Source organism: Lactuca serriola, chromosome 7 (genome assembly GCF_051521515.1).
Source record: "Lactuca serriola cultivar US96UC23 chromosome 7, Lser_US96UC23_V15, whole genome shotgun sequence".
In the NCBI taxonomy this organism is placed as follows: domain Eukaryota; kingdom Viridiplantae; phylum Streptophyta; class Magnoliopsida; order Asterales; family Asteraceae; genus Lactuca; species Lactuca serriola.
Window position 1 is genome coordinate 19,138,973 of NC_136414.1, and position 15,442 is coordinate 19,154,414.

The 15,442-nt window shown below is 37.7% G+C and overlaps 2 protein-coding genes across 2 annotated transcripts; both read right to left on the bottom strand.

Moving 5' to 3' along the window:
- Positions 1 to 10,887: 10,887 nt before the first annotated feature.
- LOC145063195 (putative E3 ubiquitin-protein ligase XBAT35) lies at positions 10,888 to 11,939 on the bottom strand. The gene is made up of 2 exons (XM_079010781.1): positions 11,736 to 11,939; positions 10,888 to 11,565 (listed from the first exon to the last, which is right to left on the bottom strand). The coding sequence occupies exon 2, from the start codon at positions 11,544 to 11,546 to the stop codon at positions 10,935 to 10,937; it is 612 nt and encodes a 203-aa protein (XP_078866907.1). The 5' UTR covers positions 11,547 to 11,565; positions 11,736 to 11,939; the 3' UTR covers positions 10,888 to 10,934.
- Positions 11,940 to 13,110: 1,171 nt separating this feature from the next.
- On the bottom strand, positions 13,111 to 14,193 carry LOC145064759 (uncharacterized). Its single transcript, XM_079012135.1, has 2 exons — positions 13,996 to 14,193; positions 13,111 to 13,919 (listed from the first exon to the last, which is right to left on the bottom strand). The coding sequence occupies exons 1-2, from the start codon at positions 14,105 to 14,107 to the stop codon at positions 13,237 to 13,239; spliced, it is 795 nt and encodes a 264-aa protein (XP_078868261.1). The 5' UTR covers positions 14,108 to 14,193; the 3' UTR covers positions 13,111 to 13,236.
- Between the last annotated feature and the right edge of the window lie 1,249 nt (positions 14,194 to 15,442).

The following is a 15,442-nucleotide window of genomic DNA, read 5'->3' on the forward strand; positions in this document are numbered from 1 at the left end:
AGCATTGGTCTGTAGACCCGATTCATTAGGTCCATAAACACCATCGGCGCATTGGTGAGCCCAAACTACTTTACCACGAACTCTTATTGTCCATAACGAGTCTGAAACACGGTCTTCTCAACATCCTCCTCCCTAACCCTGACCTGATGGTACCTGGACCTCAGGTCTATCTTGGAGAACCAAGATGCCCCCTGCAACTAATCGAAAAGATCATCTATCCTAGGGAGTGTATAACGATTCTTCACTGTCAGCTGGTTCAACTCCTGGTAGTCGATGCACATCCGATGTGAACCGTCCTTCTTCTGACGAATAGAATCAGTGCTCGCCACGGAGAACTGCTCGGACGAATGAACTGCTTGCCCAACAATTCCCGCAGTAGTGATGACAGCTCCTGCATCTTAGGTGGTGCCAACCGGTATGACGCCTTGGAGATAGGGACCACACCTGACACTAGGTCGATCCTAAAGTCGACCTGCCTCTCCGGAGGCACTCTGGGTAACTCCACCGAAAACACGCCAGCAAACCCCCTGACCAATGGAACCTCTGAAACCGAGACTTGATCCCTAACCTGCGTATCCACCACATGCACTAGATAACCCGCACACCCGTTCTGTATGTACTGCCAAGCCCTGGCAGCTGAACAAAATCCTGATCCCAATCTGGTACCCTCGCCGAAAATAATCAGCTCTCCCCCACTTGGGGTTCAAACCACCACTCGCTGACCCTCATAGTCAATCATGGCACCGAAGTGAATAAGCCAGTCCATACACACGATCACACACACATCTACCAATGGAATCAGAATCAAGTGTATCAGGAAAGACACCCCGAAGATCTCCAACACGCAACCCAGATAGACTGAAGAAGCGGAAACCCCATGTTCGTTGGCGATAGAGACTCGCAACGGACACTATAGCTCTACAACTAGAAAACCGAACTCCCCACTGAATGACTGTGAGACAATGAACAACTCGCCCCTGAGTTGAGTAATACCAAAGCAAGTAAGGAGTTCACTAAGAATATACCTAACATGGTACAACATACATCAGCATGAAATAAATATAATCAGTAAGATAAGGGACAGAAACATAACAGCAACCACGTCAGGTGCTGCCTTGGCCTCCTCTGCCGTAAGATGGAAGGCGCATCCCTGAGCCCTCGGGGGAGCTACTCTAACCCGACTCTTGTCGTTAATCCTTAGTGTACCCGGCATGGGAGCCTGCGTCGTCTTGGTGGCTAGTAGAGGACACTAGGCCTTCATATGGCCCACCTCCTCACAATGGTAACAAATTTTGACTCCTGAAGCTGGAGTCTGCCGCCTACACTTGTGGCACCTGCTCCCGGATCGGCAAAGCCCCGAATGAGCCTTCCCGCACTTCCCACAAGTGCGGCCGGACTTACCTCCAGAACTAGTATCAACAGTCTTGGACCACTTTGACGCCGGTTGTGACTGCATCGGGGCATGCCTCTGCTCCCGTAACTATAACTCAATCTTTAGCTCATGCCGCCTAGCGGCCTCCTGTAACTCCAACAGTGTATCACATCGCTGGGTAGCAACAAACTGACGTATATCGGTCTTGAGCATGCTCAGATAACGTGTCATCTAAGCTTGCTCATAAGCAAACTCCAGGAAAAATGAAAGACCTCTTTCATACTTAAAATTATTACTCCAAACATGCTACATGCATATTCATAAACATATTTTACATATATGGTCTTATTACAAAAGACTGGATACACACCGACTAACGAGGTTTTTACAAAGTTATATATATATATATATATATATAATACATAACTACCCTGGAATTTATAACTCGTAAACATACATAAGCAATAAGTACAAAACTAATAGTATTAATTATTCTAAATCTTCCAACAGTACATATCTATACTGGATGCTTATCACCTGCAATAGTTAAACACCGAGAGGGATAAGCGGTGACGCTTAGTGAGTTCAACAATAGTTACAATATACGCTATGCCTTATATATAACAATATGAAAGAAGCAAAGAGGAACAAAGAACAACAAATGCATAAGTGTATCATATGACATACTTTCCTTATCAACCAATGATTTGATTCAAAGATTTACAATCAATAAGACACAATGATTTCAACATGATATACATCATAAAAACTGCAATCCAAGAGGCACATAACGATTTCTGATTGTCATTTTGCTAGCATATACAGGCTTTCAGCCCTACCTAGCCCACTACCAATACCAAAGTGATACGAGTCATTCTCTACATGGCCAAAGGCACAAAGCCAATACCAAAGTGATACGAGACATGCTCTACATGGCCAAAGGCATAATACCAATACCAAAGTGATACGAGTCACTCTCTACATGGCCAAAGGCACCAAGCCAATACCAAAGTGATACGAGACATACTCTACATGGCGAAAGGTATTAAAACTATTACTTAAATAACATAGGAAAACACATTGCACATATAACACATAACATACAATTGTCCATATATTGAACTCACGGTGAAATAACTGAATGATAAAATGATAATTTGGGCAGCACTTCGTTTAAAAAATGACTTTCTTTGACAAAACCAGGGATTTTAGTTGAAAACCGGGCTTTGTGTGGGTAGAGTTTCGACTGAAAATATTATTTTCTCAGGGTCTTTGGTGCGTCGGGTATTCCTTCGGGTGTTGAGGTAGTTCCCTAGGCTTCAGGGGTGTTAGGGTAGCTTGAAAGGAAGTAGAGAGTGTAAAAGTGTGAAATTTCTAACCATAAGTATGGCAACCTCACACTTCTATTTATAGTATCCGAAGCACCTGATTACGTTGGGCGTAACTTCATGTACGTGGGGCGTACCGTGATACGTGGCTTCGGACATGTCAAGTGTGCGAGATACATGTTGCATGCGAGGGAGTAGGCGACGTGGCTAATGTTGGACCATGTACACGAGTATGTTGGGCGTACTCCGATTTTTCAAACTTCAAAAATTCGTAACTTCCGCATACGAACCATGTTATCTCCCTACTACCCGCTATATAGAACCTCTGGAATCCTCCCCTTTTCGAGTATAGGTCCTCTACTTTTAGTAGTACGGGCCCATGCTACCTGCCACATCTACTTATACTTTCCACACGGATCGTTCCAGATTTCCTAAGTAGCTTCTCAACCTTCTCGATCACCAATACCATCACACATGATCGCTCTCCAATGATACTCTCCTCTATCAGCGTACTCATCTGACTAAGGTATCTCCAGTAAATACTAAGTCTGAGCATCTTGTATAGGCTTACATATCAGCTCTTACCATACCACTCAAACTGCATACTACATCACAATGTTAGGCAAGGTCTTGGCCTATTGAGTCTGAAAACTTTGTTAGCCTTTCCTTTGATCTTCATTGAATTATTCTAAATCTTGCACAACATCAATTTCTATTGTCGAAGTATTTGTCACCATCTTCAGCTATTCTAACTATGTAAGCATCACTACTTCAACCTGGTCAGCGGTGGAACAACTTCATGGATTACGCCAAAACATTCATCTCGTCTGAATGTACTTTCAACACTCAACATTCCTCCAAAGGTGTTATTATTTCATCAAAGGTAGTTTGAATGTACAACACCACTCTATATGTATTAATAAACTATTTACGGTATCACTTGATAGATTTTATTTTACGATATCCCTTAACTGTTTATTTATGAAGTTATCGATGTCAACTATCGTAAGTCTCCTTATCACCTCGAAAAGTTTCATGCCGAAAATAATATCAAAGTTGGAGAAGGATATAGGAATCAGGTTAAGAAGAAAATTATATCCTTCTATCTCTATGACACAATCTCTATAGACTTTACCAACAAGTAATGACACACTTTCCATGGTATTTATATGAAACGGTTGGGTGAGTGCAAAGTAAGCAATTTGAATAGAATGTGCATATTCATGAGACACAAAAGAATCTGAGGCATAAGTATCAAATAAGATGTGATCAGGTCTAGAATTAACGAGAAATGTACCAGTCACAACATTTGGGTCCTCGTGTGCCTCCTCTGAGGTAATCTGGAATGCCCGGTCTTTAGCTTTTGGCACCTCCACCTTTTTAGTTGAAGTACCCACCAGTTGTTGAACACAAGCTTGAATTCCCATCATTTGGCTAATAAGAGTAGGGCAGAAACACTTTTTGTGGACAGTAACACCACAATCATAGCATGTAACATTTTTCATCGGGCAAAAGGGCTTTGTGTGACCCTTTTCTCTGCATCCATAGCAAATCACCGGTCCTTTTCTGTTCTACATTGACCATGATGATTCTTTCCACATTTTCGAAACGATTGTGACTGAAGAGAAAAAGATTGTGACCTACCACGGCCACGAAAGGTATTATGAGATTGTACTTGTGTGCTAGGATCAAATCGAGCCGATGGAATAGAAGAAACAGAAACAGCTCTATCAACACATGGATGCTTTAGAAGAGAAAGAGTGGCACCACGTATCTCCAAATTGTGCTCGCGCTTTCGGGCATATTATTTATCTTTTAGCACATATTAGCATATAAGGCATTTCCCTTAAAGTATGCTAACGCACACTATAGCAAGTGAGGTATTCAATCTAAGGCATGCTATAAACAATTCAATTGGAACACAATATTAATTAAGGCATATACCCTACTTAAGTCTTTCCGATGGTTTGTATCCATATACTCACAATGAATCCGTTCATATATTGAACTTCCGACGGTTTAAGTTTAAATACCAGTCTGTGGTATTTAGTTCACTTAAACCACTGCTCTGATACCATGATTGAAAGACCCCTTTCATACTTCACATTATTACTCCGAACATGCTACATGCATATTCATAAACATATTTTACATATATGGTCTTATTACAAAAGACTGGGTACACACCGACTAACGAGGTTTTTACAAAGTTATATATATATATATATATATATATATATATATATATATATATATATTACATAACTATCCAGAAACTTATAACTCGTAAACATACATAAGCAATAAGTAAAAAAGTAATAATATTAACTATTCTAAATCTTCCAATAGTATATGTCTATACTGGATGCTTATCACCAACAATAGTTAAACACTGAGAGGGATAAGTGGTGACGCTTAGTGAGTTCAACATTAGTAACAATATACTCTATGCCTTATATATAACAATATTATAGAAAAGAGGAACAATAAAAAACAAATGCATAAGTGTATCATATGACGGACTTTCCATGTCAACCAATGATTTGATTCAAAGATTTACGATCAACGAGACACAATGATTTCAACATGATATACATCATAAAAACTCCAACCCAAGAGACACAGAAAATAATCGATTTCTGATTGTCATTTTGCTAGCATATATAGGCTTTCAGCCCTATCTAGCTCACTGCCAATACCAAAGTGATACGAGTCATTCTCTACATGGCCAAAGGCACAAAGCCAATACCAAAGTGATACAAGACATGTTCTACATGGCTAAAGTCATAATACTAATACCAAAGTGATACGAGTCATTCTGTACATGGCTAAAGGCACCAAGCCAATACTAAAGTGATACAAGACATGCTCTACATGGCCAAAGGTATTAAAACTATTACTATAATGACACAGAAAAGCACATTGCACATATAACACATAACATACAATTGTCCCTATATTGAACTCACCGTGAAATAACTGAATGATAAAATGATAATTTGGGCAGCACTTCGTTTAAAAAAATGACTTTCTTTAACGAAACCGGGGATTTTAGTTGAAAACTGAGCTTTGTGGGCAGAGTTTCGACTGAAAATATTATTTTTTCAGGGTCTACGGTGTGCCGGGGCTTGATTCGGGTGTTGGGGTAGTTCCCTAAACTCGACCTGCCTCTCCGGGTAACTACGGAAACACGTCAGCGAACCCCCTGAGCACCGAAACCTCTGAAACCGAGACCTGATCCCTAACCTGTGTATCCACCACATACGCTAGATAACTCGCACACCCATGCTGAATGTACTGCCGAGCTCTAGCAGCTGAACAAAATCCTGATCCCAATCTGGTACCCTCGCCGAAGATAATCAGCTCTCCCCCACTTGGGGTTCGAACTACCACCCGCTGACCCTCGCAGTCAATCATGGCACCAAAGCGGCTAAGTCGGTCCATACCCACGATCACACACACACACACACATCTATCATAGGAATCAGAATCAATTCTATTAGGAAAGACACCCCGAAGCTCTCCAACACGCAACCCTAATAGACTGAAGAAGCGGAAACCCCGTGTTCGTTGGCGATAGAGACTCGCAACGGACACTCTAGCTCTCCAACTGGCAAACCGAACTCCCTACTGAATGACTAAGAGACAACAAACAACTTGCCCCCAAGTCGAATAATTCCAAAGCAGGTAATGAGTTCACTAAGAATGTACCTAACACGGTAAAACACACATAAGCATGAAACAAATATAATCAGTAAGATAAGGGATAGAAACATACCAGCAACCATGTCTGGTGCTGCCCTGGCCTCCTCTGTCGTAAGATAGAAGGCGCATCCCTGAGCCCTAGGGGCATTGCTCTACCTGACTCCCGTCATTAATCCTTAGTGTAGTCGGCGCGGGAGCCTACACCGGCTTGGTGGCTAGTAGGGGACACTGGGATTTCATACGGCCCACCTTCTCACAATGGTAACAAAGTCTGACTCAAGAGGCTGGAATCCGCTGCCTGTAATCCCGGGCAAGGTGGCCCTACTTGCCACACTTGTGGCACCCGCTCCCTGATCGGTAAAACCCCGAATGAGCCTTCACGCACTTCCCACAAGTACGGCCTGGCTGACCTCCAGACCTTGTGACTGCATCGGGGCCTGCCTCTGCTCCCGTAAATATAACTCAATCTCTAGCTCACACCACCTAGCGGCCTCCTTTAACTCCAGCAGTGTATTACATCGCTGGGTAGCAACAAACTGACGGATTTTAGTCTTGAGCATGCTTAGATAACATGTCATCTGAGCCTGCTTAGAAGCAAACTCTAGAAAAAATGAAAGACCCCTTTCATACTTAACATTATTACTCCAAACAAGCTACATGCATATTCATAAACATATATGGTCTTGTAACAATAGACTGGATACAAACCGACAAACGAGGTTTTTACAAAGTTATGTATATATATATATATATATATATATATATATATATATATATATATATTACATAACTACCCAGAAATTTATAACTCGTAAAAATACATAAGCAATAAGTACAAAAGTAATAGTATTAACTATTCTAAATCTTCCAACAGTACATGTCTATATTGGATGCTTATCACCTGCAATAGTTAAACACTGAGAGGGATAAGCGGTGACACTTATTGAGTTCAACAACAGTTACAATATACGCTATCCCTTATATATAACAATATGACAGAAGCAAAGAGGAACAAAGAACAGAAAAGGCATAAGTATATCATATGACAGGCTTTCAATATCAACCAATGATTTAATTCAAAGATTTACAATCAATGAGACACAATGATTTCAACATGATATACATCATAAAAACTCCAACCCAAGAGACATAGAAAATAAACAAATTTTGATTGTCATTTTGCAAGCATATACAAACTTTCAGCCCTACCTCGCCCACTGCCAATACCAAAGTGATACGAGTCATTCTCTACATGGCTAAAGGCACAAAGCCAATACCAAAGTGAATATTTATAACAACATGTATATAAACCTTATTTCTATAATACAAATATATGCATATTTATAACAACATCAAAAACTGAATATTTATTACAACATAATAATAGCATAAAAATGCGTATTTACAACATAAACTATATCTATATAAATTATATTTGTCAAAATTTCATAATACTTTTTATATAATATTTGAAAAATAAATGTACAACCTCACAAATACAAATGTACAACTTCACAAATACAAATGTACAACATCAAGAAACAACAAAAATCATTTTTATATCAAAAAATCATATTATTACAACATATTAACACATTTATATAACATATTAACACAAAAATACCAAAATGTACAACCTTATAATGCACGATTTACACATCATGCACTTGTACAATCATAGATCCAAGTATGCAATGTTATCAAAACCTCAAGACTACTTATGAAATTCTCTAAATATCAAATATAACACATAGATCTAAGAAAGCAGAGGGGCAACACCTTTGATTTTCATTGTTTTCAATCTTTTTCCGGATAAATCGTAAATAAACAAAGCCTAAATTTTATAAATGATGATTAAAACACAAAATGAGTAAAGATCTTACCATATTGTCGGGATTATACATGAAATTGTCTATGACTACCGATTTTCGCCTCCAGAAAGAGTTCTCCCAACAAAACCTTGCAAAATGAAAGCTAAAAAAGGTATTTATACCCTTAAAAAGGCAAAATTGAAGGTGCTCGCAGATGGAGTTAGTCCATTTACGAACGTACAAGACCTTTAAGCATGGTCGTGCCTTAGTATGTTGTACGTTCCCAGGTCAACGAAAAGACTGCAGATGAGCTTAATCCATCTGCGATTTTGGTGGGCAATTTTGTAATTTGGATTTTTTTGGCTATTTTCTGTAAAGTCATTAAGGTAATTGGCAAAATCTGTAATTTTCTCTGAAATTTATATTCTATCATTGCATTCCAATAAATTTTCATGCAACATCTCCAGTTTCATAAATTTTTGATTAATAGTATATTTAATAAAAAATATCTTAAGTGTGAGAATCTGTATGCTTTTATAATTATTTTTATAAAAAATACTACTATGTCAATCTGTATGTTTTTATAATTATTCAACAAATTCATCCATCACTGTATAAAGCATCATGGTAAACTGATCATTTTGCATCAGTCAACATATTCAGTCACATTTACAATCAAATAACATGATTTCTTACTTAGTAAAATTTATTACTCAAATAGACACTTCCCATTTAGTACTTTCTCAGTCAACAAATATCAAATAAGACCTTAGTGAGCTAACTTAATCAATTTTAAGTAATCCAAGGTGAACACAAATAGATGCAACTTTCTGTGCCCTTAAATATTTGAAAATCACCCCAAGACAATGTTTGTTCTTACTCATAAATGGAGGATTGGAACTTCAATCCTATTTTGGTTCAAGTTGTTTGAGTTGCCTGTCCACCAGTGGCGGATGCCTTTAGGTGCCAGGGGAAGCCATGGCCCCCCTGGTTTTTTAAGTTGTTAATATCTATTTATATGCTGGAATTGTTCATAAGTTACTAAAAAGAAAGAAATCTATGGAGAAACCAGAAAGAACAAGCCACCACAAACATTAAAAAAAAAACTAGAATTTTTCAAAATACGTATAATTCCTAATTTGTAGGAAAACGCAACTACCAAAAATAAAAAGTTTCAATTATTAGCTATTTAATAACTTTAATAAAAACTGAAAACCTTAATCCTCGACATCATATGTTGGCGCCAAGCTTCTCACTTCATATCCTTTCCTGTGGGTTTTCTCCAGTCTCAACATCTTCATTAATCGTTGAATCATGTCCTGCTTATGATCTCAGCCACTCCGTTTGCCTGAGAACCTACGGGATCCGGTTCACCTCCACACCAGGTTTTCCCTTTTTTCTTGGTCTCGTTTCTTTTCTTGTTAAAGACCTTTAGGGAATTAGGGTATCCTGTAATAATTGTGGTCTCTTGAGTCTTTCTATGCTAGATTTCTTTTCTATATTGCTTTGGACTTTTCTTTAGATACTAACTATAGATTTTTACTTTTTACGTAATGCAATGTTTTTATTATTCTTCATATTTGTATATGTACTTTGTTTTAATGTTTTGTTTTCTAGCTATAAGTTTTATGAGACATAAATAAATAATTATTAATAACATATTTTTGGGTAAAAGAAAATCACAAAAAATAAGGATGATTTTCAAAAAGAAAATGGGCTAAAAGAATTAGATCAAACCTAGTTGATAACATTAAGAGACCGATTTATGTACAAAAAGTATAAAGTTTTTATATGTTATAACTTTATTTCAGACTTACGTATATAATTTTGTTTTGGGGTTTTGGTTTCGGCCCACCTTATAGTAAGGGTTGTGTTCCACCCCTGTTGTCCACTAAATGCTCTTATATATGATACATAATCAACTTCGGTGGGTAACAAATTTGTTGGAAGATCGATGAAGAAACAAAACATTATGTCTTGTTCCCCGACAGAACTAAAGTATAGGGTGATGACAAGTATTGTATGTGAAATATTGTGGTTGTGATGACTTCACTAGGATTTAGATGCCATACAAGTGAAAGCAAAGTTGTTAATGTGCGACAACAAAGCTGCACGACATATCTGGGTTAACCGGGTACACCACAAGTATACCAAACATGTGAAAATATATTGTTATTTTGTTCGTGAATGTGATAGTAGTGGAGAAGTAAACCGTGTGCTTTTGTTCCGAGTATCAACCATCAAATATTTTTACCAAAGCTCTTAGGTTGAACATTTTCAATTTTTTTTTTCAATTTCTACATATGATAAATTGGGTAGACGTGACGTAAGTATCCAACTTAAAGGGAGGGTGGATATACATTCAAGATACATAAAGTTATATGATTCAATTATTTTTGTTACCGTTGTGTCTTCTTATAGTTATATTGTTAAGTTATTCTATAAATACTCGATTGGTGTTTAGTTAGACGTTAGTCAATGAAAACAATTACCATTCCTAACATTCTAACAGCATTTTTGGCCAATAACATTAACCTGAAATTTCTTATTTCGTAGGACCACTGCAAAATGACAAAACGATACATTTTGTATCATTTTGATTATTTCGTAGAGGACCTTTAGAAATTCGTATTAGTGTTATATCCACCAATTTTGTAATAAACCATGAATATGATACAAACCATCGATAATATCCGAGCATAATATTGAAATTTGAGTTTAATATATGTCAAGGATTTCGAGAATCGAACGGTTACAAAGTGGACACGAACCTCGATTCAACCATAACTCCCTCGAACACACCCTACAGAATGTGTGTCCACACGGTATGAATGCTGCACCCTTCTTCCTTCTCATACACACGCAACACACAGGATCCATCCCCCCTCCTTCCTTTTCATCGTGATCGTCCGTTTCCTCAAGTAATCTCATCAACGACACCCTCGCCGGCGTCACCGGTATGGTTGTTGTCAGCCTAACGTCGTTATCGTTGCCAGAAGTCAACGAGTCGCCACCATCAGCTGCCACGGTGGTAGGTCGAGACTGCCGTTCGGCTTCCAACACGTCGGCGAGACTCATACGTGGCGACGGTAGAACGCAGTCAGGATTTGAATTCGACTCCGGTGGGGTTTGAATTTCATCTGTTAGCTGATTTGGTAGGTCAACTGGATCATCGCCGACGCTGGCCTCGTCGTCTTCGTCATCGTCGTCGCCGTCTCTGACGCCCATGGTGGAGGGTTCGATGTCCCAAGTGGACCCACAACAAACTAGTCCTACTCCTAGCCGCTCTTGGAGTGTCCTCCGTCGCCGGAACCGATCAACGCCATCCATTCTTTTTCCCCCTTTTTTTCTGTAAAAACACAGTAGTTAGTTCGTTTCTCCATTACCCATAAAATCAAACGCAAGTTGATTCATTACCCACAAAAAAACGCAATCGAATTCTTGAAATCGTATAAATTCAGCTAAAAAATTCAAAAACAAACACAAAGAGAACGACGAATTAGAGGTTAAACTAGATACCTGTACAACAAAGTGAAATCACTTGAATTTCATCAGCAACTGCAAAGCCAATTGACAACGGGACTAGCAAGCCACCATCATCGCCGGCAGGTAGTCACCGGTGTGATTCAAATGTAAAGAGGGATTATAAATGGGGGAAGAAGGAAGTCAAAAGAAGGTAAGGAGAAAAGGAAAGAAGTGGGGCCGATTGTGAGATCATTGACAGCTCCATTGATTGCATTTTAAACGATTTCACAATGAAAAGTTATGGGAGATGAATCAAGACCAACTACAAAACGGATGATAAAAGAAGAATTTGTGTAAAGTGTATGGGTTTCTGTGTAAAATTTTAGGTAAATACATTTAGACCCCTTGAGTTTTCATTCATCCATAAAGGCCCTTTGACATTTAAAATCTTCTTCTCATTATCTTTTGAGCCCAATATGAGAACAACACCTCAGAGAAACGAGGATGCGTGTACAAATGCATCTTTTTTTTTCTTTTTTGTAAATCATGATTAAAAGCAGTAATTAAGGGTTAATGTGTTGCTTAAAAGTGTTAAAGGGGGTCAATTAGTATTAATCTTGTAAATTAGGGACTCGTATATAATTTAGTGGTGGAGTGAGAGTACAAATGTACAATTGTACAAAAGTTAGTTGCCTCCCATAACTAAGTGGAGAACGGAAAACGAAGTTCTTTTTGCCATATGGCGCGCTTGGTCTTGTTACATAACCAAAGTTTACCAAAGTCAAAAGAAAAGAAAAATAAATAAAGAAAGAAAAGGTTTATTTATTTATTTTAATAAACAAATGGTTATTTATGTGTTTAATGTTTCACTCCAATTGGATGTGAGATTTTTAAACGGAATTGAAATCGGTTAGAAGTGATTATTGGTATTTGGTCATGTTTTTTATTCTTAGTTTATAGTTCGTTTGGTTTTTAGTTTTTCGATTCCAGTCTGTCTCAGATTTGTCACGATTCCGAACATCTTCTTAAAAAGCATACTTCTTAGTAGAACCGAACCGGAACCGATTAGCGGATTAGTGGTATTCGGTCCGCTTTTTGGTTCTTAGTTTATGGCTAATCCGGTTTACGGTTTTTTGGTTGCGGTCCGATTCGGCACAGTTCCAAAGCAGTTTACATGCCTAATCCCTACAAATGTTTATTCTTGATTACATATATACTGATCACTATATATTTTCATTCAAATAAATTCACATAAAACCTAATGTGTAAATGTAGTTTAAAATATTGTTTGTTACATAGTATTTGACTAGATTGAACTAAACTATATTTGTTTTATAATAGTTGTTAAGTCATATACACCTAACCCTACATAAATTTCTTTTTTATTGTACTAGCCATAATAATTAGCATTGAAAACATTAAAGACCCGTTATGGTAACAAATTAATGTGTTACTAGACATGTATTATAATTTATTAATTACAGATCACTTGTAAATACACAACAAATAAGATTTCATTAGTTTATTACATGGGACCAATCTTTACCCGTAGTATTCAAGGTTTTGTCCAAGATTTGATTGAACCCGAGACATAGACACCAATCACAAGACCAACAAGTAGAATCACAATCGTATTCACAGCATTCCTTGACGTTTTTAGCTTCGTAGCAAACACACCAACAGCCCGTTTATAGTTTTCTATTGCAGTTTTAGTCGTTTTATCGAGTTCACCCAACGCCACCTTCGTCTTCTTCTTCCTGTCTGAATCACTTGGTTTCTTCTCCGAGGCATTCTCACGAACACCTTTCGCTTTCTTTGGTTCAGAAGATTTCTCTTCGGGTTTTTTGCTCGATTCCTCTACTCCCATCTTAGGAACCTCTTGATCTTTCCTCAAACTGTTCTCCGTATTTGTTTGTGTTGCTGGGGTGGGTTTTTCGTCGGTAATTTTCTGACCCACATGTGGTACAGCAACAGGCTTTTGAGGCGTCGGCAACGGCGCCGCTGCAACTACCGGCGGCGTTTCTTCAACTGGTTTTGGTTCTGGAGTGATCAATTTGGGTTGCCTAACGAACAGAATGTTTCCTTCGAATTTTGCACTGATTTTGTTGAGATCGCAGTTTGCAGAAACTGGAAACTCTACACGAAATCGGCTCCATGTGTCTTGCTGGAGCTTTCGTTCACCGCTAATGATCAAATTCCTTGATCGGAGTTGAACCCTCAATTGTTCCTTAGCAAAACCTGCAAATATTTCCAAGAATTTGAAACAAAACATCAAAAAAAAAAAAAAACCAAAGGAAATATAAAGAAAACGTACCAGGGAGATATACGAGAAGAGTATCGGAATCATCTTCGGGCACCCACTCCATTGAAGGTTCGAAATCTTGATAAACTCGAGCTGCAGGTGTAGTTATTCCCTTGGCTTCCATCTTCGATTAGCTTTAGGATGTCAAGATTGAGTTCGAAACACTTTGTTGAATTGCAATTCAAAGACTCGATCTTGTTGAATAAATATGCGAACATTTGTCCGAAGATGGTTTGCATTTTGAGGTTTGAATGGTACCAAATTTTGTGAAAGTTTTCTTGCAAAATAGATATACCTTTCCTTCAATTGTGTAGCCTTTTCTTTTTAGTTTCGCATAATGTCGTATGCTTTCTACAATTGCATTTTTAAAAAATATTTGATTAAGTACAGGAATAACAAATAAAAACGCATCTTTTTCTTTTGCCCTTCTTCTAATTAATTTCTAATCAAAGACTGATATAACAATTTTGTATAATATATGATATTTACTTGAAATGATATCTTAAGCCATTGCCCATGGAGTGTGGAGCATGGAGAAGATGACATAGCTTATTGGTAAAAAAAAAAAAAACTTAGGGCCCGTTTGATAGTTTATGACTCAGAAAGTGTTGACTGGGAAACATCTGCCTGGGTTAGTAATCCCGATTTAATAAGAAATCATGTTGTTTGATTGTACATCTGACTGAATACCCTGACCGATGAAAAATGACCATTTTACCCTATTGGTCTTTATACAGTGATGGATAAAATTGTTGAAGAACTATAAAAACATACATGTTTAAGCACAAAATTGATTCAACAATTAGAACAAACATACATATAATATTTTTGTATCCAAAATACCCCTGCTCATTAAATGCCATAAAAAGCAAAACAAATCAACAATACACCGATTAGCCATCCAAGACCATTGATTGAACAATTTTCTCTTGATGTAGATATTTCAAATTGGATTCAGATTTTTAGAAGCCATCAGTTTGTAATCCAATATCAAGTTCATAAGGCAAGATTATGAAACTATGATGCAAGATTTCTTCCCAGATGGATGAAAATGGTGACAATGACAAACCCATAACAAAATTCAAGATTTCTGCAAAAAAGAGATAGAAACTTGTTCAAAATTTAAAAAATATAATCAATTATGCACAACTTTTTTTTTCTAAATAATCTAACAGTGTTGAAACATATTAGCAATAATTACACCAAGTTCAAACCCCACAAAAGGAAAACACACAGAAACATATAATAAGTGCATAGTGATTGCTCCAAGTTTAAACTCCAACACAGGAAAAGACACACAATAAAATTCTTCTTAATGGCTTCACATATTGATTAAAAAACATGTAGCAGATTCATAAAACATAATTTCAAAGACTTTCCTTTCAGTTCTTGACAACTATCTTGCCATCCAACTTGTTTTAAAAAGAACAGCAGCACCACTTGGACCATTCAGTTAGGT